General features: G+C 45.2%; 1 protein-coding gene across 1 annotated transcript in view; it reads right to left on the reverse strand.

Annotated features, from left to right (window-relative positions):
- The window catches only part of EGF (epidermal growth factor), a 529,267-nt gene that overhangs the window by 42,893 nt on the left and 460,845 nt on the right, over window positions 1–25,529 (reverse strand). Inside the window, exon 21 of the mRNA XM_086961608.1 lies at window positions 1,253–1,367. Within this exon, the coding sequence (XP_086817734.1) occupies window positions 1,253–1,367 (115 nt within the window). The remainder of the gene's footprint in view (window positions 1–1,252; window positions 1,368–25,529) is intronic.

Genomic DNA, 25,529 nt, shown 5'->3' on the forward strand with positions numbered 1-25,529 from the left:
AGGCGGGGGTACAGAGAAGTTAGCTTAAAGGGCATGAACTCATTTTTTTAGGTGGATGGTATGTTACCGCCAACCTCCGGTTGAGGCCCGCCCCTTACTCTTTCTGCACCTGTGTGTAACACACCTCAGGACAGGCTGCTGTTGTGAGGCACTCAGAAGCAGGCAGGCGTTGACAGGCCGGGAATAGATTGAGTCAAAGTTCTAGTAAGTGCTGTTCGAGAAATGTCATAATATACATCACACACTTACCTGCAAATTACCCAAAAGGTTGTGAATACTCTGCAGTGAGTGTCCTAGCTAAGAATCATGGATTTTTCTTTTTGAAACGGGGGAGTACTCCTACTCCACGCCAAGGTGGAAACCTTTATATAAAGCATAGAGTGCCACATATATTTTTATTTTCCTAAAAGGCTTATATTTACTTGGTCAATAGCTTTCCTCGCCTAAGTCACCCTTCCAGAATGTATCCCTTTTGTAACACTTTTTTTTTACAGCGTTACGATGGTACTTTGTAATACTGTTGAACAATAAGCTGCTATCAAACACTGATGTTCTAAGAACGAGTTACTATTCATTAACAACTTTCCAGCTTTAGTTTTGGTTTTGTCTACCAGACTGACCGCCCTTTTCTAGAAAAGGGTTCAGGTACCGTACCCATGCGCACACAAACATGAAGAGAATGGTTTGCGCAGGCTTCTTCCGCTCATCCTCAGTATGTTATGGTTTATCATGTCACACCCAGTCATGCTGTGTTATGTCACGCACAGCCATCATGCATGCAGCGAAGCCTTTGAAGAAACGGCTTCCTAAGAGCACAGCGTTTCCTAACTGCCCTGCAGCAGAACATGTCCCTCCCAGGGTCACAGAAGCAAAGTGAAATGTGTTTCTCTAGCGTGCCTGCGCCCAGCCGTGTGTGAAACGCTTCCAGAGGCGCTGCTGTAAAAATAACCCGTGGGGTGACGCCCTGCGTCATCACCCCGCCGGGGCCTTGATTTAGAGGCCGCTCTGCAACTGTCCAGCGCCGCGAGCTAACAATAACACCGGGCAAAGGCCGCGCGCTGCCGGCAGCTGTGAACTCCCAGGGAAAACAATGAGGTAAGATGAACCGAGGCCAGCAGCGGAGCACGCCGGGACTGTGGCGGCTATTTAATAGATCGAAGATGTGAATTATGCGACGTGTAATCTCAAGTGGATGCCTAATGCTCTTTGATCCCGGGTGCTTCTCGCGCTGCTCATATGGACTGAGGGTTACCCGAGGCTTGCTGGCGGAAGAAGGGTCGATCCGGCCGTCTGCGCAGCTGCCTCCGCCGCTTCCTCTGGCTGTAGAAGCTGCAGTGCACGCGCCCTTCTGGGGAGTTCTCTTGTTTCTGGAACAGAAAAAGGAAAGAAGAAAAAGCGAAGAGAAATGAAGACTATATGAATCAAAAGGATGGCTGTCACAGGAATGGACAAGGAAAGAGAATTTCTGAACAGTTGTTTAAGTTTTATTGAGAAAGACCAGCAGAATCATTAGAGTCTAGTGGAATGGAAGACCAGCTGGTTCTCCTTGCCATTGCAAACCAGGGGGCAGATTTACAAGCACCTTGTGAAACTTTTGCGCCGCTGTTGCGTCACTTTTTGAGACGCAGCGGTGGCGTAAACAATACACCACATTGCAGCCCATTTACAATGTGACAAATGCAGTGAGATGCGTCACTTTGTAAAGTCCGGCATCACATTATACATGGGTCAGGTACAATATATGCAGGGTGGGCATTTCTACGCAAAAAAAGCCTCACAGAAGTGATGCAGGTAAATCTACAAGATTTAATTGCGCCACTTCTAGGACACCACTACGTCAAAACCCTATGCCTGCTTGGAGCAGGTGCAATGAGTGACGCAGTGTATTGGGAATAGGCCTCCCTGTGCATTGCTGGAGTTGCGTCATGATTGGGACACGACTCCAGCAATGTGTGACTTTTGCGGAAACAGATGCGTCAGAGTTTCTGACACGTATGTCAATACTTGCGCCATGGTGCACCGTATTGTAAATACGGCACATCCACGGTGGGGGCCAGTGTTTCACATGGAGGTGCAGGGAAACAGATGCATCTGTAGAGATGCATCTGTTTCTTGTAAGTCTGCCCCCAGGTGTTTCCCCACTTAAGACGGTGAAGAGTCAGCCGAATCGGACATCAGCAACCTTTGACTGGTAGCCCATCCACCACAGGGCCGGCAGCAGCAAACTCCTGTCTACAGCGGGCCTTCAATGCTGTGCTGCGTCAGATAGAGAGAGAAGGAATGTGCCATATTTACCAAGAAATTGCGCATTCCTGCTCTCTCTCTGCGCTGCTGCACGGAGTGCTGCCTTGTGCCAACACAGGCATCTTTGTGCCATCGTGCAAGGGTACCTGCATTACAGGGAGGATTTTTTTTTGCAGGAAGGAATACTTTCCCGCATACAAAAATTTCTCAGAGGCATTTTTGCTCTTTCTACGTGTGCTACAAAATGCGCACACATCGAAAGAGGAAAGAATGAGGAGAAATAAACAAATTTCTCCTTGTTACTCATCTGTTGGTATGGTGTATCATTTTAATTCATACCACGGTTTACTACCCTTTGTAAATTTGGGATTGTGCTAAAATCCACAGGTGGATGCGTCGGAACACCCACACTGCACCCATGCAACACCTTCCCAACACAGAGTAACGCAAGGCAGTGATTTGCACTGCCTTGCATTACTCTAGGTTTACTAAGACATGTAGAGCCACCAAGATGGCATTGTATGGCTTAGTAAATATGACTTAAGGGCTTGCATTGTGCGGCACAAGGGCAGCACAAGCCCTTAGTAAATTTAGGCCCTAGTAACAGCCCACCTTCTCTCTCTGTACTCAGCTTTCCATCCAATCACTTATTGACTGTGTTTTTGCCTTTGCCCCTGTACAACGCTCTGTTGCCTTTAGGCTAAGTTTGCACTCTACCAATACTACATATACACACACAAAACACAGCTTTTTATACTACATCTTGACATTCTCTTAGCCACCTCTGCTTAGCATGTCCATTAACCTACACTATTATCATAATTCTACCAGGAGAATTCTTCAATTACCATATATGTATTCTGCAGACCCACACACTGTTGCCAAAAATTCCCAAGACAATGAAACTAACCTATATAACTTCACAGCATTATAATATATGTATTTGATTTCAGTTTATCTAGTTCATCTTGTAAAAAGTGGCCTAGATGCTCCGATGATTATATAATGGTCTGATGCCACATGGGTTGGTCCTTGCTAAGGAAATCTATATAAATATAAAGAAATTAATTATAGATATTCAACTGTGATTACAGGGATGTTTTTCACAGAGGGATTTTGTGTGACATCAAATAGACTACAAGAGTGAATCTTGGGTTGTCTATGCTGTCACTCACAACCAAGAGGTGAAAACCATCATTGTCATTCGCATTTTAGCCATCTACAATTATATGTTGTACATGCCCCCATAGTATTTGCTCTGCTTCCATCACACAATTAGTAGCAGAGGAAAAATGGGGGAGCCATGCAAGGAAAAGGTACAAAAAATCCTGATCTTGTGCCACCCACCCCATTTGAAAATACCCTCCCCCACCCAAATATATAAAAAAAACTAACCTGCCATCCAACCATACCATTCTATGCACATGTTGCGCCACCCCTAAACAGATTGCACCTGAAAAATACATGGTCTCCTTCCAACTACCTCCCACCACCCTCTGCACGATTACACCCACTGCCAGCCCAAAGCCACTCATGCCACATTCAGCACTGTGATGACAGCGGCCCTTTGCCAGCACAGTTTCATTTCTCTTCTTAACGTGAGTCTGAGAGAAAAGCGCTGACAGAGGAAAAGGCGGTTAGTGGAAGCAAAGCACCATCCTTGTCTACCATCGCTCTTAGGTCTGTGGAGACCCAGAAAAGAAGGACAAGGCAAGTGAGACCACCAACTGCCATTCTGCAGCTGTGCTTGGGTCTCTGAAGATGCAGGCAAGGTGGCCGAACAAAGGGATGCTGTCACAACCACTTTAGTTAACTGCGGTTGTAATGTCACTATAGTGAATAGACCAGGGGTCCCCAACCTTTTAGTAGTGAGAGCTACTTCTGGTCAGTAAAAATCTCCATGAACTACTGAACTGAAAAATACAGTTCTTTTTTTAAAGTAGGAGAATGAGGAAATGTATTTTGTGAACGACAATCATTTTTACAGGACTCCATTGACTTTTACATTGCCATCTCGTGGCAAACACTTTCCACACGACCCACCTGGTAGCTTTTCCTGATGTACGAGGAAAATTCTATCAATTTTTGCAGGCCTGCATTTCTGCCCAGGAACTGTCACCCGCCCAACCCCCTGTTCTCTTCAGGTTATCAGAAAGCCACATGGCCCTCACCCCGAGTGAATGATTTATTTTTCCTCTCCTGCTCCCAGCCTGATACAACATCCTTGACACAGTGATCTGGTTATCTAGACAATGGTCTGACTGCTGGACTCTAATCAGGGTAAATAAACAAATGACTTGAAAGACCAGGCTTTGATCAGGCAATTGAACAATGACCTGAAAGAAAGAGCCCTGATCAAAGCAGAGTGGACATTGCTCTGTGTACCAAGCCTTGACCAGGTCCCCAACTACAAGCATAGAGTGGACAACGCTCTGTGTACCAAGCCATGACCAGGTCACCAACTACAAGCATCGCCTTGATCAAGCTATCAACTACAGACACTGCCCTGATTGGACAATGGACTGACAGCCAAAATAATGGTATGAGAAATGTATAAAAGGCTTGTAAGCTACAGAGTAAAGTAGCAGCCTCATGGGTTTTGTCTCTGGATAGCTTGGGACTCTGTTCCATAGCCTGGGCTATTGAATAAATCTGGGTTCCTCCTGCAGACGAAGGCTCCTGTGTCTCCTTTTACTTCGTACGAAGGGTATCGAAGATTTGGGCGGTTCCTCCGCCGCCGAGACCCTGTAAGTGGGTTATTCCGGTTCTTCAAATGGACCCCGAATAGTGACTCCACGAGTACGGAGGTCAGGCCCGTGGACGTGAGGAGGTGCATGGAGAGACTCCGACGGAGGCGCCCTACCCAAGTATTTTTGTTTTATTCCGGTAGACCGAACGACTCACCCGTTGTTCCTCCCCACCCGGTCTGGGCCACTTGACCGCCTTCTCGCTGGAGTCCCCTAGCAAATAATTTCTGGAGCAGGACACAGCCCTACGTCTGCAGAAGAGAACTACCCCTGTAAGGTAAGGGTGGACTGATCATCCACCAAGTCTGTATGATTCTGTTATTGACTTTCGCAAAAGCCAATTTATTATTGACTTTTGCCAAAGCTAAGCAAACGAGGTGAATTTTAAAACCAGCTGGTGTCTGTTCTGTATGAAATCTGTATGAATTATTGTCCTTTGCAAAAGACAGGCAAGCGAGGTGAGTTTTAGGAACCCGCTGGTGTCTGTTATCTGTTTAAAAGCATGAGTTGAGAAGAAAAAATAGCAAACCAATTGATAATATTAGTGCCCTTGTTACAACCTCATTTTACATATTCATTACATTGACATTAATAATTCGCTTAGACAGCAACGTATGGAAAATATATGGTTATTTTATTTTTCTTATTATTTGTTTCATTTTTATATCTTTTTTTCCATTTTAGACAACAAAGTTTTGTGTTTCTTTTTTTTAAAATGTAAATTCACTTAGTTCATAGTTACCATTATAATTCATACTAGTGACAATAAATAACATGCACTACCTATTGTAAACAAAAACATACAACAATATACAGTTAACACCTTAGCTGCGTGTAAACATTTCTCCCCAGTGCTGCGCTGTCCATTAGAACTAGTGCTGAATGGATGTTCAATGGTCGTGCGCAGCACTGGGGAGGTAGCGCTGCTGACGACCATTGGCCGTCAGCAGCACTTAAGGGGTTAAATACAAAAAAGGTGCTGTACGATATGTTCGGTCGATGGAAAATTATATGAAGGCAAATGCTGTAGAGTAGAACACAACGCGTTTCGGCCTGAGGCCTTCATCAGGTGACCGTCATTTCGTTTTTTACACACAGACAGGTGTACAACAAGTTCTTTACTTAGTTATCCTGTGGAGTAGATTCCAATTTCTTAGAACAGAAGTTCTGATGTTTTTAATAATGAAGAGTTTTCAGCAGGAAATATATAACTGATATGTGTTGATTCCACTTCTTATTTTTAAACAGGGTTGCTCATAGGATATGTTATGTTGATAGAGTAGACATTCGCCGGCACAGCTTATTTCACTCCATAGTTATGATCTAAACACTACTGATGTAGAAGGAAGGATATTCTCATAACGGTTATGCCATCGTTGTTTATATTTTCACACAACACCATTCCTTGTTGTGATTTGTAAAGAGGATTGGTTTCACTAGGTGGCCTCTTCCAGATTTTAATATTTCGTGGCTGAGCGCGTTTCTCCGTAGTTAGGGGGGTCTGCTGGTGTGCCTTCCAGACGTGCAGGCACCAGCTCAGCCACGAAATATCAAAATCTGGAAGAGGCCACCTAGTGAAACCAATCCTCCTTACAAATCACAACAAGGAATGGTGTTGTGTGAAAATATAAACAACGATGGCATAACCGTTATGAGAATATCCTTCCTTCTACATCAGTAGTGTTTAGATCATAACTATGGAGTGAAATAAGCTGTGCCGGCGAATGTCTACTCTATCAACATAACATATCCTATGAGCAACCCTGTTTAAAAATAAGAAGTGGAATCAACACATATCAGTTATATATTTCCTGCTGAAAACTCTTCATAATTAAAAGCATCAGAACTTCTGTTCTAAGAAATTGGAATCTACTCCACAGGATAACTAAGTAAAGAACTTGTTGTACACCTGTCTGTGTGTAAAAAACGAAATGACGGTCACCTGATGAAGGCCTCAGGCCGAAACGCGTTGTGTTCTACTCTACCGCATTTGCCTTCATATAATTTTCCATCGACCGAACATATCGTACAGCACCTTTTTTGTATTTAACTGTATATTGTTGTATGTTTTTGTTTACAATAGGTAGTGCATGTTATTTATTGTCACTAGTATGAATTATAATGGTAACTATGAACTAAGTGAATTTACATTTTAAAAAAAAGAAACACAAAACTTTGTTGTCTAAAATGGAAAAAAAGATATAAAAATGAAACAAATAATAAGAAAAATAAAATAACCATATATTTTCCATACGTTGCTGTGTAAGCGAATTATTAATGTCAATGTAATGAATATGTAAAATGAGGTTGTAACAAGGGCACTCATTTTATCAATTGGTTTGCTATTTTTTCTTCTCAACTCATGGTTGTATATTCCCTACGATTAGCAAGGCACTAGGTTGTAGGGGTCCCCTCTTTCCAAAATCTGTTTAAAAGCATGCCGGTCAGTAGTAAATTCAAGAGGTTATGTTGTTGTATGTGTACGCAGGACTCCCAGCTGGAGGAGGCCTGCTCGCTTCCTCCAGAAGGAACTCCTGGCCACACTATATATATTAAATATGGCCCCACTGCCATAATGTTTTCCTCGTTTTGGGTGAAATACACCAAGAAAAGTAACACAGAGTTACAGTGGACATTTTTTGGCTCCTTTGATTCCCAAGTCCTTGCAAACTTAGAGGAGCAATTAATTAAAAGAAAAACGCGCCCGTCCATGTTTGAGTCTGTCCGATTTTGGAGGAAAGAGGTAGAACAGAGAGCTAGGAAACAGAAGGCGCAAGAAAGAAAACAAGAACGAATGTCTATGCCCGATCACGCCAGAGAACATTTGCAAAATAGAATGACCAAATCGGTAGAAATAGCCGATAGGGAGCATGGGGCCCGGGTACAGAAATGTTATCCAGTCCGTGAGGAAAAAGTAAAGGTCCATATAGAGGGGGGAGAAGAAAGTGATTCCTTGCTTGATACCATGCTAGAAAGCCCTCCTGCATATTCCCCAATGTACCCTGCCCTGATGCCTCACACCCCGCATGTCCCCCAACCACCACCCGCTCCAGCCCCCACTGCCCCTCCTACCGTTTCCCCTGTCACACCAGCCCTCCGGAGTTTTCCCATGACTTCGACCACACACATTAACTCTGTCCTCGCTGTGGGAATGATAACAAGTCTCCATCAGTCCAAGCCTAGCGGCTTTACCCCTACCCGTCCTTCTCCTGCTTCCCCATGGTCTACAGTCAAACAAGACTTATGTACATTATTTAATTCCCCCCGAATAGCCTCCTTACGCTCAGCAGTCAGCTTTTCGTCTCTTCAAGAGAAAGACCTACAGAGGCAACAGTGTGAATGTTGGATGAATAACAAAGATATTTATTCCTTTAAAGAAATATGGTCCACCTTTTCACAATGGCCAATTATGGAACAAACTACCTGGGCTAAATACATGGGTGCTTTGGTCATGCAAAAATTTGAAAATGTGTCTGTTCAGATACCTACCGGATTGATGGACCTTAGGTCACAAATAAAAAGGGGTGATGTTCAGGGAGAGGGGATGTTTGGGGCTATATCTGTTTTAGTAGCTTACCGTGACATGACGGCCTTTTCAAATGCCCCTTTAGAAACAGCTATGCCAATGAGAGAGGCGGCCCCTGTCTTTGTTAGTGCACTTACCGACGCCCAAAATAATGGCCGAGGGGCTGTCGAAGCACACTGGCGCAGGCTTTCGGTTCATGTTCCTTGGAAAAGGTCAGAAGTAATGCAGTTAAAAGGACAGTTACCAGATCCCTGGAAGAATCCGGCTGCCTTTTACAGAGAATTAGGTCCGATTATATCTGCAGGTACTCTCGTTCTCGAGGATATAGATTTACTTTTTGAGGCGGTTGTACCCACTGAAATATGGGACAAGATTCGGCATACTGATCATGAAGTGGCATTGGGAGGTAAATGGGCTGACCTAGAGGCTTTGGAAGAAGCAAGGGTAGGAGGGACTAAACCAGAAGCTGCCATCCTGACTTTGCCCAGTAAAATAATGACGTTTATGAAAACACTTTTACGGGAAACTGTCATTAATTGGGATAAAATAAACGCCTGTAGACAGCGAAAAGATGAAAATGTGGCTGACTTCTTTACCCGTTTTGAGACTGAATACAAGGGACATAGTGGTCTGGATCCCCGGACCCCTGGTTCTGGCCCAGTGTTTGTCGACAAATTCGTCAGCAACTTACTTCCCGAGATCTCTGCCAGGCTAAGAAGGTTGAGAGTACATGGTCTGCCCAAACTATGACCGGTATCTTGGCTATGGCTCAATATCATGAGAATAGGGAGAACGAAGATAAAGATAAGGAAAGTAAGAAGGTTTGGGATCTTAAGACTAAGGCACTTCTGCAGCAGGCTTATCCTCCCCGAGGTCCCGATGCCCGCGGAAATTTTAGACCGCAATCCCAACCCCCTCCAAGGGCTCGCCAGTCCACCCCCTCCAGTTCTCAAGGTACGGGAGCCATCCAAACCGATCAGTGTGCTTATTGTAAGAGGTACGGCCATTGGATAGATGAGTGTCCTGTATTAGCAGAAAACATAAGAACAGGGAGAACTCGGCCTCGCGCTCCCAGGGAAGCGAGGCCGACTCGGGATCATGGCCCACCCCATCCACAGGATAAAGAACGTAGGCCCATGGATGACGCCTCCATCCGGCAGCGCCCGACCAACAGGTTTGATGGGAAGGAAGCAACACGCACTTATTATAATGATGATTATGACGAAGTTGATGAGACAGGATCCTACCAAGCATAGAACAGCCAGGAAAGGGGTATTACCAGAGTGCAAATTCCAGTGGATCAAAAGGGCCCGTATGTTAAAATGTCAGTTTTGGGGAATGATAAGAATTTTCTTTTGGATACTGGGGCCACCATGTCTTCTATTGCACGTCTGTCAGTCCCGGAGGCACCCCTTTCTGGCAATATGAATGTCTCCGTGGGTTTTGCAGGGACGCCCGTGACCAGTCCTGTCTCTGAACCTCTCCCTCTCGATATTGGCCCTGCACATGTTGACGCTCCCTTGGTCCTTACTACAGGTTGCAGTGAGAACTTGATAGGTTTGGATTTACTAAAAGCCCTGTATGCGACCATATCATGTAGTCCCCAAGGTGTATCCCTAACAATCTCTCCGACTGCAGCTTCCTACATGTATCTCTCCGATCCCCTTCCACTAGAGTTGCAGTCTTTACCTTCCTCCCTCTGGGCATCATCAGACACTGATGTAGGGTGTCTCAACATACCCCTCATGTGGTACGCATCCAGCCAGGTGTGCTCCTCCCCTGCCTTCGGCAGTATCGACTGCCCGCGGAAGGAGAAATGGCCCTGTTGACAATAAAATCTCAATTGATGGACAAGGGCGTAGTGGAGGAGACATGTGGCAATATCTGTAACAGTCCCATTATTCCTGTTCTTAAAAAAACTAATGGAGATGCTCTCTCCCCTAAAATATACAGATTTGTGATTGACCTGAGAGCCCTTAACAAAATAACAATATCCCAATATCCTGTTGTTCCCGACATCACTGCCCTCTTGACAATGGTTCCCTCTGACGCCACACACTTCTCTGTCATTGACCTGAAGAACGCCTTCTTCAGCATACCCATACATCCTGACAGCAGACAATTTTTTTGGTTTTCCCCTTGGTGGGCGGAGTTTCAGATTCTGCCGCACCCCTCAAGGATTTACCGAGAGCCCCAGTATCTACAGCAAAGCCCTAAAAAGCCAACTAGGTTCCTTGGAACTTCCTGACAATTCAACACTATTGCAGTATGTAGACGACCTCCTCATTGCTGAAAATTCTGCCCCAACATGTAAAGAAGCTACTCTCTGTCTGTTACGCCACCTTGCCCTCCACAACCACAAAGTCTCTTTAAAAAAGCTTCAGCTTTGTCAAGAGAAGGTGACCTATTTAGGTCATCTCCTCTCGAAGGAGGGAAGGCAGCTCACCGCTGATCGTGTAGCCATTATCAATGCTATGACGGCCCCCGAACACAAAAGAAGGTACGAGCCTTCATAGGCCTAACCTCATACTGTAGACAGTGGATTTCAAATTTTTCGGCCATGGTCACACCCCTTCTTGCCCTCACCACCAAGGATGTATCAGATAGTTCCTTTCCCTGGACTACAGAGCATGCGCAGGCCTTCAAAGATTTGAAGAGAGCCCTGTGTACTGCTCCAGTCCTCGGTACCCCTGACTATAGCAAACAATTTTTTCTTTTTGTATATGAGACAGATGGCTGTGCATGCGCAGTCCTGACCCAGATGTTTGGAGGGCACCAACGGCCATGTGCCTATTTTTCAGCCACCTTGGATCCTGTTGCGAGGGCTCTCCCAGGATGCCTACGGACGACAGCTGCGGCTGCCCTCATGGACTGTCAGAGTGCGGGAATCGTCATGAACTCCCCTCTGACTCTGATGGTCCCCCATTCTGTAGACACCCTCCTTAACAACACCAAGACACAGTACCTCACAAGCGCATGACTTACAGGGTATGAACTAGCACTCTTTGCCAGCCACATTAACATCAAAAGCTGCACTGCACTAAACCCCGCCACATTACTCCCACTGGACACTCCAGATGCCCGCTTAGACCCACATGACTGCATATTAAGGACAGAGGACGAGACAAAGGGATGGGTTGACTTACAGAATACCCCGAAAGAGGACCCAGAAGGTACACTATATGTGGACGGATCATGTCTCAGAAGGCCAGATGGTAACACCTCCGCTGCCTATGCACTCACAACATTAAAGAAAGGTAGTCGAAACAACTCAGATTCCGCAGTGCTCTGCCCAGGCAGCAGAACTAGTGGCCCTCACTAGAGCCTGTGAGTTAAGCAAGGGTATAACAGTAAATATCTATACCGACAGTCAGTATGCCTTCGGGGTGGCCCAAAACTTCGGAAGGTTATGGAAAGAAAGGAATTTCCTTACTTCCCATGGAACCAAGATCCAACATGGCTCCCTAATACACCGACTGTTAGACTCGCTGTCACTCCCCAAAAAGGTGGCCATTATGAAATGTCAAGCCCATAAGAAGGTGACAGACGATGTCGGGAAAGGCAATGCTCTAGCTGATCAGACGGCCAGACAAACAGCGTTGAGGAAGAGGGAAGGAATGTATGTAGGAGGTCCCGCTAAGTGGGTGACAGAAGGAGGCATGGTTGAAAATACAGTACAAAGTGTGGTTGACATTCAGTCCCATACTACTCCTGAAGAACTAAGAGTGTGGGAAGATCACTAAGCAAAGGAGGGAAGTGATGGTTGCTGGGTCCGTACAACCACGGAGAGACAATGGATGTTTGCTGACAGTCACGTGCTGGCAGTAGTTACAATGGCCCATGGTCCCGCCCACATTAGCGCAAAAGGAATTTGCAAACTGTTGGAACCTACATGGTACAACTCCAAAATACTAGCATATTCTGAAAAGCTGGTTAAAACATGTATGGTTTGCCTAATGTACCACCCCGGAAAAGGCACCGTTACTCCTAAGGGAGGATTCTCTCCTCCTACCTTCCCGTTTGAAGTCCTCCAAATGGACTACATCCAGATGGACAGGTGCGTTAACTTAAAATATGTCCTGGAGGTGGTCTGTGCATTCAGTCGATGGGTGGAAGCCTACCCCGTCAAAGACTGCACTGCTATCACTACCGCCAAAGTACTACTCAAGGAGTACTTCCTACGCTTTGGTTTGCCCCGCTTGGTCTTGGGTCTTGTCTTGCATGGTGGATGTTGATGCAGGAGGCCTACACTGTCAATGGTACTGCCCATCCTGTCCTTGGTACATTCTGTGATGACTTCTGGCGGAACAGATCTGGCAATGCCAATGCTCCTTTTTGCCCGACCAGCTCTTCCACATTACTACTACCACCAGATGAGCTCGGTGAGATGGTAGTATTCAATTCCACCACTCGACAAACATTTTCTAGGTTCCGCACAAGAAAGATACTGCCTAATGAAAGAGACACTTTGAATGTCATAAATATACAAGGCCATGTCTGCATCCACGGCCTAGTGACTAAGAAAGTTGGCACCAGTATATGTGACATCACTGAGACATTAAACTCCACATCTCCTCCGAAGTTGGTGGCATCCCCCAACACCTATTTTATCTGCAGGACTGCCGCCTACACTTGGCTCCCCCGTAACTGGTCTGGTACCTGCTATCTGGCCTTCCTCCTTCCACCAACATATTCCACCCATGGAGGTTCCTATCTGACAATGAAGGGCGCCCTGCACCGCTCATGTAGGGATGTCATATCGGCAGAAGATACAGCAGGCCAGGAAGCTGGGGACTTCTTTAAAGGTATGCTTCCATTATGGGGCCCCATGGCAAACAGTCGAGCTATACGAGGACTGACCAGGGTCCTTGAGGCCACCGTCACAGTAACAGCTGGTGCCCTCTCCTACATCACTGCAGAGCTGCAGGCGGACCGCCTCATAATGCTCTAAAATCGCATGGTCCTGGATGTCATCCTGGCTGATCGTGGTGGCGTATGTAAATTGATCGGCTCCAGCTGCTGCGTGTATATCCCGGACAACGCACCTATAGTGTACGATGCCATCCAACATCTGCATCGTCTCTCTTCCGAAGTGCATTTGGATGAAGGCAACTGGTCCCTCACCGGTTGGATCTGGGGCCTTCTTTCCCAGTGGGGTTGGAGGGTCCTCATCTTCCTTGCCTTAGGAGTAGCTGTCCTGGTCCCCTGCTGTCTGTGTTTTCAGTGCCTGCCAGTGCTCTGCACTATGTGTGCCCAGACCATCAAGCCGCCGCCATCAAGCATTCACAACACTAATATGATGGTAATGGTCCAGCAAGAAACAGATGGGCTTATGAACATTGACATTTCATGAAGTATTTGCCACTCTATGGCAAAAGGAGGGTCAGAGGAAATGTAGTTTTTGAACGACAATCATTTTTACAGGTCTCCATTGATTTTTACATTGCCATCTTGTGGCAAACACTTTCCACACGACCCACCTGGTAGTTTTTCCTGATGTACGAGGAAAATTCTATCAGCACGACAAAAATCCATTTTTGCCGGCCTGCATTTCTGCCCAGGAACTGTCACTTGCCCAACCCCCTATTCTCTTCAGTTCATCAGAAAGTAACATGGCCCTCACCCCGAGTGAATGATTCATTTTTCCTCTCCTGCTCCCTGCCTGATAAAACATCCTTGACACAGTGATCAGGTTATCTAGACAATGGTCTGACTGCTGGACTCTAATCAGGGTAAATAAACAAATGACTTGAAAGACCAGGCTTTGATCAGGCAATTGAACAATGACCTGAAAGAAAGAGCCCTGGTCAAAGCAGAGTGGACAATGCTCTGTGTACCAAGCCTTGACCAGGTCACCAACTACAAGCATCGCCTTGATCAAGCTATCAACTACAAACACTGCCCTGATTGGACAATGGACTGACAGCCAAAAGAATGATATGAGAAATGTATAAAAGGCTTGTAAGCTACAGAGTAAAGTAGCCGCCTCCTGGGTTGTGTCTCTGACTAGCTTGGGACTCTGTTCCATAGCCCGGGCTATTGAATACATTTGGGTTCCTCCTGCAGACGAAGGCTCCTGTGTCTCCTTTTACTACATATGAAGGGTATGGAAGGTTCCCCCACCGCCGAGACCCTGTAAGTGGGTTATTCCGGTTCTTCAAGAACTTTAAAGTGCCCAAAAATGTTCTGCAAAAATGTTCGTAACATGGAACAATTTTCTACACTTTGAATTACTGCATTTTTCAGTTATAAACATGACTATGTGTCTAGCAGCCCCTGGGACCAAGATGTCTGCTGTGTGTAAATCTCACACTTTGAAGTGGCAGAAAATTCAACTAAAGAGTTAACTTTATGTTTATATGGATTCCATAAACCTTATAATTTAAATGTTTTCCCCATTTCAAAGTGTCACAATTACAAAAAGCAGGCATCTTGCACCAGTGGCCTGTAGACACAGTGCCATATTTATAACAGAAAAATACAGCCATTTGTTTAAATGGGAGGAATTTAAAGCGAAGAAACATACTTCATAAAATATTAATGCACAGTTGGCTTCATTAAAAGTGGAGAAAAACATTAGGACTTAAAGTTTCATAGAAATATTTTTCTTCACTCTAAATTCCTCCTATTTAAAACAAGCATTTGCAATGCAATAGGTCTTGAAATTGCAAGATTTTGAGCTATTGGCATTGTAAATGACAATGCCTTATTTATGTGTTAAAAAAACCTGCAATAATAAAAGGTATTGTCATTTACTATACCAATAGTTCAAAGTTTCTAAAATGCGAGATCTATTGCCCTGCAAATGCGACATTTCAGTCGTTACATGCGATGTGGTGGGCCCGATGCAAACATTCAAAAAGCATTCTTGGAGATAGCGTTATTAGTTACTGTTAAATTGCTTCACACTTGAACTTGTATAATAAAGGAGACTTTTCAGCTCGGATATTAATTTAAGTGCGTTTCCATCTTTGGCACAGAAAACTATAAAGACACAGGAGATGTTCTAAGTAAAAGGAGTCTCCCTTTCACAAACTTTAGGTTTCGATAAGAGCTTGACTCAACTGATTGTATACAGAAATAAACATATTTCTAATGTACATCCCCAAAAATATATATATTTTTAATTTGCTAAACGTTTGTTGACATTTTGACAGTAGGCATACTCTCTTTATAAAGTTTCACGAAAACCTACATGTAGCACACAAGAACACAATTAAATACACACATAAATAAATACACACAGTGATTGACTAGTGTTCTTCTGGGCCCGAAATACGTTGTCTGCACGCCTTCAGTCATGTTGGGCAATATATCCCTCCTGACGCCACTTCAACTTTTGTTATGGCCCTTTTATCATTCAATTTCATACCTCCTCATGCTCACCACTATTTTGCTTTTAAACCTCAGCCTGGCTAACGTTCTATAAATACCAGTTGCAAAAACTTGGGCTCAATTTCTTTTGATCCAGCACTTAAGAACAGATATATCAAGCGCCTAGACGTAAAGCACTACGTATGCGTTTCAGAGGAAAACCTCCGTCCATGTGCTAAAACACAACCCTGTTTAGCTCACACTCATTAATCTAAAAGTTTATGACTGTAGAGAGAACTGATGTTTCACTGCAGCACCTATAATCTTTCACACACATGGTGAACTCTTCTTAAGGTGAGCACTCTGGTCTTTGATACTTAACCTTCCACTGACACAGATTTTAAAAATAAAACTATGGGAAAGCTCTCAAAGGAATCTATGAAGCACGAAGGATACACAAACACAATAATTTGCTTTTGTGGAAGCTTAACAAAACAAGCATTGAAAATGCAACACGTCTTACCTTTGCTTAAGTTAAAGCCCATTTGCTTTGCTATTGGTATTGTATATCAAAGCAAATGGCTTTAACTAAACAAAAGCCGAGACCTGTTGCATTTTTAATGCTTGCTACACTTAACACAGTCTGGGCATGAGGTGCACCTCATTCGTACCAGTGCAAACCCCCAAATATTGCAATAAGCAACTTAAAGATAACCAATCAACCTTAAGGGCCTTCCACTCAGCAGAAACACGTTGCTGCGTGTTTAGTAACTTTTGAACCATTTGAGCTAGAAACAATTTTTTTTCTTATGATCTACAGGTTATGTGGCAAATATATAATTATGCGAAAATGGCTGCAGCAGCACAATCACATAATTTCAGTGGCTCTGGTAATAGGTCAGCCATATATAAAGGCAAAAATATGTTGCTTATGTCAAGGTTTTGTTTTAGAAAGTATTTAGCATAAAAATACAGAGAACTCCATGCTCCAGGGTTTCATATTTGATATCAGGCCTTATGAGCGTTCTATGTTCATGTGCATTTTTTTGAGTGAGCAAGATAATATATACTCGAAGGCGCACTGTTACTATTTTAAAGCACTAGATCAGAACATCTCATATGCCCCTAGCTGCCCTTGTAACATATCACTTCGTAATGAAAGTCATCTGCAAAGCATTTGCTTTTGACACGTGTACTTAGATTAGTAGTGAACCCAGGTAATCCAACACCATTATCGCTGAACAACTACATAACATGGAGACATCAGGCGCCTTTTCGATGCACCACAGCTAAATGGAGCACCTAGATCTTGATATCTGATGGGACTAGGCGTAAAATAACAAAGGTATATTCAAACTTGTTCATCTGAAAACGTACATCTAATTGAAGGCCCACAAGACATACGTTATAGTAAAGAAGCAGGTAAAGCAGCATCCCAAACTGCCTTCTTTTATAAGCTTCATAAAGTGCTATTGCGTTACTAGTTTTAAACACTGAAGATTCGGATATTTATTTCTATTACTTGTGAATACTTTTGATAGTTTCTTGTTACACAAAAGCAACTCGATCAGCTATAATAAACACTTCACATTTTTATATTTGAGCTTAAAAGACTATTGAGAAATGTCACACTAGTAAAATGTTAGATCTCACGTAAGAAACATAATAAAGGTGTTCAAGACAAAACATAGAACCTTCAAAGATTTTCACCTCAACTGTAAATCAAGTTAGGGAAAATAACGGATGTCTGGTTTGCCTTACTATGCGCGTACAGAGGCAATCACACTAAAAGAATGTGAGCATGGCCAATCTTCGGAGTTTCAGCTATGGCACCTAACCATGGGGCCGATTAGGATTGCGGTGAATCTGCATCCTCCGGGCCGGCGGAAGCCACCGCTGGCCCCGAGGATGCGGATTCACCGCTGCGGTGATTGCAAAGACCCCCCGCCAGATTAGGATGGCAGGGGGTCATCTGCGGACGTGAAGACCGTCCGCCGCTTTTCCGCCGCGGTACCGTGGCGGAAAAGCTCTAATATGGTGGCGTTGTCTATCAGACACCGCCAGCCATATTAGAAATTCATGCGGAAACATGCTTTTCCACGGCGGGTTTTCCGCCGTGGAAAAGCATGTGGTCTTTGGTGTTTGGGGGCCCGTTGCGGGCCCCCAGGGTGTCGTGGGATGGGGGGTGCACATGGGGGGTACCTATGGTACCCCCAGCATTTACATGCACAAAGCGGCAGGCACCGCGCGGTGCCTGCCTCTTTGTGCATGTAAATGTTAAACATGCATTTTTAACCTTGCGGCGGGTGCTGCTTCAAGCAGCACCCACCGCAAGGTTAAAGGAACAGGATGTGACCGCCAGGGTGGCGGTCACATCCTAATTTGCATGGAGGGACCACCGCTGCCCATGCGGACCGTCCCCCTTCTTCCGGGGTGGCGGATGGACGCAGGTCCGTCCGCCATCCTAATGACTCCCCATATTAGGATAAAGATACATACGTGAAATAAGTCCAGACTAGGGGATTCACGCACAAGCAGAAAAATGGAGCACTCAAAGCTTCATAGAAAGCAGCACTTTGAAACCAACAGAGATGTAATGTGATAAGCTGAAATACCTTTAGACAGTGATACTGCAATTTTAAAGATTTGGAAATGATTGGTTTAAGCCTTGAACTGTTTCGGCCATGCATAAAATATTCAATCAAAATCCTATAAGCTGCCTTATCAATCCACAGTTTCACCCAGAAGTTGACCACAGGGGTTTCTAAAATTATTTAAAACACAATAGGATTATCACAGGGGAACATGTTTGAAAAAGTAAAGGCTCTCTCATTGGATATGCGATGCCAGTGATAGACAATGCGGAGATGCAACAGATTTCGATACAACTACTAAACTGGATCACCACAGGAAATCTAAGTGCATCAGCCCTGCGGGAACTTACACCCGTAGAAACGTTGCTGAAATAACACAAGACCATAAAAGACACTACCCGACTACATCACTATCTAGCTGGCCCTCCAACTTTGGCCAAAACGGCATATGATATTAAGTGGGAAGAGGACGTAGGTTGTGATGTAGATGAGACCTCCTGGCTTCACATATGGGCGTAAGCTGCAGGTGACAGTTGTGCTAGGAGATGTAGAGAATGAATAGAAGTATCAACTGACTACCCTGAAAGGAAAATTACTTATTTACACATTGCACACTAGCAACACTGACCCCATTTTGGAAATTCTCCTCTTCCACCCCCATGAAAGTTTGGGAGGCTCAGGTTTCGTTGACACATGCAATGGAAAAGCAGTAGGTCATCCAGCGGAACAGAGTACAGAGATCTTAATGCATTTCGCCACCCGTGATCCACCCCTTGCTCGTATGAAAACACTTCAAACGCCGCTGGTATTTATGAAACGCAGTAGAGGGATGTGGTTCCCTGTTCTCACCCAGTTCGACACGACTTGGCTCAACTCGATGCACATTAGATCACAATTGACGGCTTTGCACATTATTTCGGTAACTTTTCTCACGCTTTTGTTAAACGTAATGTGAAAAAGAGAGCTGTATTTCTTGACAAGGGCCGTCGAAACTGTAAAGTTGAGTTTTGATAAGACTTCTTCGAAAATCTAGCTACTTGCCATGGATGTCCCAGGCTCTCTGATCAGAGAAACTTCTAGAATTAATTTGTAGACAATCACCCTATTCAATGACACCCCACCCACCCACTTGCCCAAACCCACCTTATTGTGTACTCACCGTTCCTCCTGCTGTGCTTTGCGTGAGTGGGCAGAGTCCGTCCGAGATTAAAGTTTCTGTTTCCATTTAGGCACCAAATACGTGAAACAGAAACCGAAAGTAGCTCGGTCGTAGTTGCCGCCTTTTGTTCCGGGTCTGTCACTCATTCGTGATGGGCGTACCTGCCCCCAACTGCTGTTGTAGGGCACTCCCCAGCAACAGAGGTACTATTTCTTGGTGCATGGGTTGTTTCCGTGCAAAACACCAAACTGTTGCCAGTCCTGGTTTGGGCCAGCTGCGTGCGCCGCGAGTAGGGAGAGGAGGCGGCGCGAGTGAGGAGTTTGAAAGACGACCAGGTACGGGCGGGAAGCGCAGGCTTATTCTGGTATTGCCTTGCGTATGGACTTTAAAACAGTATTTCCATTGCTAGGACACGCTCAAGATGCAAAATGGCATCTGGCTGTCCACATTCCCTATGGACTACGGACACACGCCTGCTGTCTGCTATGGCCAAAAGGCAAGAGCAGCCATGTTTGTCCATGCAGACGCGTGCACGAAAGCCCTCGCCAGAATCGATTACAAAAGGTACTCGCAATAGCAAGAGCAGAGCATGCGCTGCTTTCGCCAGGTGAGACCTAAAAATCTAGATACAGCAATCCATTCAATACACAAGACCTTAAGACTTCCATAGTCAAACTGCCTACAAGATCCAGGCTCTGCACAAGGCATATTTAAATACGCCTGCGGTATGTTCGAACAGTGTGGCCTTTGCTTTAATTTTACATATGTAACTCTTTTGAATTTAACCAGGTGTTATTATTTAATAGCACTAAGCAATATTAACAATTTTTTTTAGCTATAATTAGACTAATTTAGAAGGTCAGAGCTCATGCCTGTCTACACAGTAACATATTTCCCTCTGCAAGTATCCAGAGGTGCAAAAGTATTACAGTCCAAAAGACATTCTTCCTGTTTGACACAGCTCACAATTATCACTCTTCTTTCTTAAAGCCCCCACCACAGCCCTACTCCCTAAGTTCGAAGGACCCACCCACCCCAACGTGTTACCCCCACAGAACCACTCTTGTGACTTATACCACTAAAGATTATCCTTTCAGAAATTGCCCATGGAAACTACTCCCTGCAAACCCCACAATCCCCATAAAGGCTGTGCAGCACAGAAGCTCCTAATAGCCCCCACAGCACACTCACTACTCCCATCGTAACACAGTCCCCACTTCCTGTTGCAGACATATCTCTGTGCTACCGCAGTCCTGAACTACCCCCTCCCTGGGCCACACCACAGTGCCTCTTCCGTTGCCCACCTTACTTTTCTAGCTCCCTCTGCATGTTTACAGATGTCTCTCCTATTCACATGGGGATCATCGACGAGGAGCACAGCTGTGGCGGTACAGTTGCTGCTTCAGCGGGGCTCGGAGAGAGGCTGCCAGGAATGTAAAGCCACACCCGGGTCTGCCCTCTCCCCAATCTACGCAACAAGCAGCAACACTGAGGAAGGACTAGGCAGCACCGATGAGTCATACACTTGTAAAAATATTTTATGGATAGAAATTGAAGGAAAAGAAACAGGCCAGTCAGCGATATCTTCCTACAGCACGCTGACATATTGGTCTGGTGTTCTAGCCGTCCCAATCAAGCTCCGCCACCTATGCTGCTCAGAAGTGCATGGATTTCTATGCTTCCTCTGGAACTTGTCGGAGAGGCACAGTCCCCCCCCCCCAAGTATTTGAGGGAGCATTGATGATGTGGGAATCTAAGTGCAGTGCTTGAATGTTTTGGGAATGTGTTTGTGAACATTGCCATATTTTCGGCAAACGGGTAGATTAAAATCCATGAATGTCAGCACACATGCTTGAAATACATTGGCATGGGTGACCGTAGACTCATAGGGACTGTGAAAAATCCACGTGTCATGCAAACAAGCATTTTCAATGCAATAGGATTCGCATTTACGCAAGACCTATTGCATTGCAAATGGGAGTGTGGGCGGCCGGGGCAGGGGGGTGAGAAGGCACAAACAACAGGAGTGCGGGCGGGCGGGCGGGCGGGCGAGAAGGCTCTGACTGCAGGAGTGGAGAGAAGAAAATAGTGCTCACAATCTAAAAAGCACATACTGTGCAACACACGAAGTAAAGAGGCCAGTAGCCATGGAAGTATACAAATGACGACATGGTCTCATAAGGAGGGACTAACAAGCCTATAAACCAATCGGAAGGCATCATTTAGAAAGGACAAAGACACAAGCCAATGAGCGTGGCTTCTCTCCCGTACTCAACTACCCCAGATCAACCCCAGAGCAGCGCTTGCGCGCTGGCTCAGGGCTTGTCCTAAAAATGACTATTTTTCATTCATAAATATAGCACAGTATCTACTGGCCACTGGTAGCAAGATGCCTGCTGTTTCTAATGGCGGCAATTTGAAATGGGAGAAAATTAAAACAAAGAGTTAACGTAATAATTAAGCTAACTTCCTTTGAATTTTCTCTCATTTCACGGCATTTGGAAACATTATTTCATTTTCACTCCAATACTGAGTTGACAAGGACTTTTATGTGAGAGTTAAATACCTCAGAGCTTTAGTTCTTCACCTCTGTGCCCACTCTGGGACATAAATCTGACTCCAGCACTGCTCATTGTCAGGTCCTGCTATCTGCAGCCTGAAGATAATAATAGGAAATAAACATAGCCCTTCCTTTACTTTAAAAGGAAAATGTTACCATTTGCTGATTCCAAATTTAACTCAAGACTGCGAGCTACAGTGAAAGTGTTTGTGAGCTACTGGTAGGTCGCGATTGGCTAGTTGGACACACCTGGAATAGCCAGATTATGATCCAGTTATTCACACTAAATGCTTTCAATGGAAGGGGGGGGCTTGGCCAGGCTACTGGCCAAGATGGCCGTGTAGCTCTGTAGCTCCACCGGATCGCCCAACATCCTGGCTCTATCCGCCTAAATTAGAGCACCATCCTGCCTGCCAGATGTTGATGATGGCCCAGAAGCGACGCGTCAACAAAATGAAGCCATTCCGGTGTTAGGGGGCTGGCTGGTTCCCGAGATTCAGCGTGTGTCGATCGCAGCTGTTGTGGCTTAGAGGGACATAGCAAATTTGGCCTACGAACATCCGGCACTGATCCCCACCGGAGAGGCATGGCATGAAACTGCTGGTGGCATGCTCTTGCGCCTCTATGGGATGCCAACTTTGGACTCTCGGGTCCCGGAATTTGCCTGAGTGCATCCAGCACGGAGGAGGAAAGAACAACGCAACTGCGTGGAGCCATCAATGTTGGCCACAAGTAGACCTGACGACAAGCCGGTAAGAGCGATCTGGGACCGCAGCGCCTCTGTGTTTCCCAGTTGTCTTCATTAGCGACCTGCCCGCTTTACCCCTGGAGCTCCCGCGGCGACGGGTTGCGGGTGAGCCTGGGGGCCAGCCTGCCGGCTAGGCGGCCTAGTGGTGTGTGTGCGCTGGGGAGCTGGGGAGCTGGGGCGTGGCTGGGGCCTAGACGTCGATTGACCGGGGACCCGCTCTATTGGAGAGTTTTGGGGTTGGAATGTGGCTAAGGCCCGAGGAGCCTTTGACCTGCTCCCTGTATTGGCGGGGTGGTGGTCCACATACAGCAGTGAGCGGCACGTGGTTTCCCCACTAGATGGACTAAGTGTGACAAGAGGCGAGACCCTCACGACTCCAAGATTCCTGGAGTGTAAAGCCCATAATTGTGTCTGCAGTCATCATAAACCTGCTCACAAGCAGAATTGACCTAGCTTTCCCCCACATTTCAGAGACTTCCTAAATAGCTGCTTGGTGCGAAGAGGTGGCCATATTGATGGGGCATAGCGCGTGACATGGTGTGGAAAGACCCCAAGCAGAGAGTACTGGATATTTGCCAAACCCAGTGGCCCAGCTGCGACATCTGGATCCAGTATGGCGGAGGGTGGCGTCGAGAAGGCGCTCACAGCGGATGCCTCTCCGGCTCTGACGCCATCATGGCGGAACTGCAGGCAGGTTTTCGATCATTAGTCGGCCTGTTTGACTCCCTAGACAAGAGACTTGATACCAATGGAGCCAGATTAGACATGCACAAGCGTCGTCTGGACACTGCGGAGGGTAGAGTTTCTGATTTGGAGGATGGGGCTGCGCAATCCGTCAAAAGGTTAGACAGCATGGAGAAAATGTTAAAGTCCATAGCTATGAAAAACGAGGACCTGGAAGCGAGAAGCAGACGTAACAACCTGCACACATTTGGAGTTGCAGAGTCCACAAATACTGGCAGAATGGACCTTTTTGTAGAAACATTGCTCACTGATTTGTTTGGCAAAGAGGCATGCACGCCCACTATTCTGGTGAGAGAGTGCATCGCTCGCTTGGTCCCCGTGCTGGCCTGGGCACCCCCTCTAGACTAATCATCGCCCGCCTATTGAATTTTCGTGACTGTGATACAGCAAGCTAGCACGAGAGGTGGGCACTTTGTCCTGGCAGGATTCTACGATATCGCTCTTCCCTGACTTTACTGCAATGGTCCAGGAGGCACGGAGGAAGTTCTCAGGAGTGAAGGACTGAGAAACATGGGACTCAAGTATGGCATACTCTACCCTAAAATTTTTAGCTGGACAAGGTCGTCCAGATTTGAAGTGACAAAGGTTCCCACAACGGTAACAGATATTAGTTTGTTTAAAACATTTATTGTCAGAACGTTGTGCCACAGTGCTCTTAACATCTCTAAATCTAACGACCATTACAGTTTCATTTGTTGTGGCCTCCTCATCTAATTCCTTGACAGAAGCTTTAGAGAGTTCAATACTTTTCGCAATACGAATGGTTTCTTCAAGTGAAGGGTTCGCCATGGACAGCAATGTTTGCTTAATGTTCTTATCTGAACATTAACAAATATACTGATCTCTAATTAATTGCTCCATAAATGCTTCAAATTGACAGTCTTCACTCAGCTTCCACAGAGCAGAAATAAAATCATCTACATCTTCACCATGTCTTTGTACGCGTTTGAAGAACTTGTGTCTAATAACAACTAAATTAGATTGGGCATCAAAACGCAACTCTAACTTCTTAACAGCCTCAGTAAATTCATATATTGCCTCCTCATCTTGCTCATGCACCAAAGCAGGCAAATGTTTGTAAACGGACCTTGCTTTGAACCCCGAAGAATGAAGAAGGAGATATTTCTTCCTTTCAGCCCTGTATCGTGATGCACCAATGGCTCCAAGATAGGTGACAAATGCGTCGTACCAATCCTTCCATGAGATGGGTGGACTACCTGGTAGTTCAAGAAGAGAAGGAGGTGGAGAAATGGACTGCATAGTTAAAAGCAAAGCTAGGGTTATGCAGATTCTAAGAACTATATATAAAAAATAAATAAAAAAAACAAAAAATTGAACAATGTAAACTGTAAAGACTTACAGCACAAATGGGACTATGCTAAAATGCAAAACTGTGATATATTAAATATGGCTAGTTGACACACATGGTGTGTGTGTCACCGTTGAACAGTAGTGTGTGCTACCATTGAAGAGTATTGTATATAAAGGGGGTAACCCATATATACTACCTGACCTGGGTCAATCAGTACAGTATCAAAAAAGTGTGGTCAAGGTAGTAATCAAAGCTTATGTATTCTTATATAGTAGCAAAGAACACAACACAAATTAAAGGTGGCTTATGTCCACTATTGTATTTTTATAGCGACACAACGTGTCTGATGCAATTATTTTCAAAGCATTTACAGATGAGAGCCAAAAAATTGCTTTTTGAAACAAATGTGCAATATTTTACATTGCTCTATATGTGATAGGTAAGGAAGGAGGGAATCGGGGTAGAGTGTTCACGTGTAGGTAGGGGACAGGGAAAGGTGATAGTGACATATATACAGCAACATGATTTGTTGTATACGTTTCTGTGAATGATCAAATGTTCCCAATATCATACATAGCTCA

Source organism: Lissotriton vulgaris, chromosome 3_1 (assembly GCF_964263255.1).
Source record: "Lissotriton vulgaris chromosome 3_1, aLisVul1.2, whole genome shotgun sequence".
NCBI lineage: Eukaryota > Metazoa > Chordata > Amphibia > Caudata > Salamandridae > Lissotriton > Lissotriton vulgaris.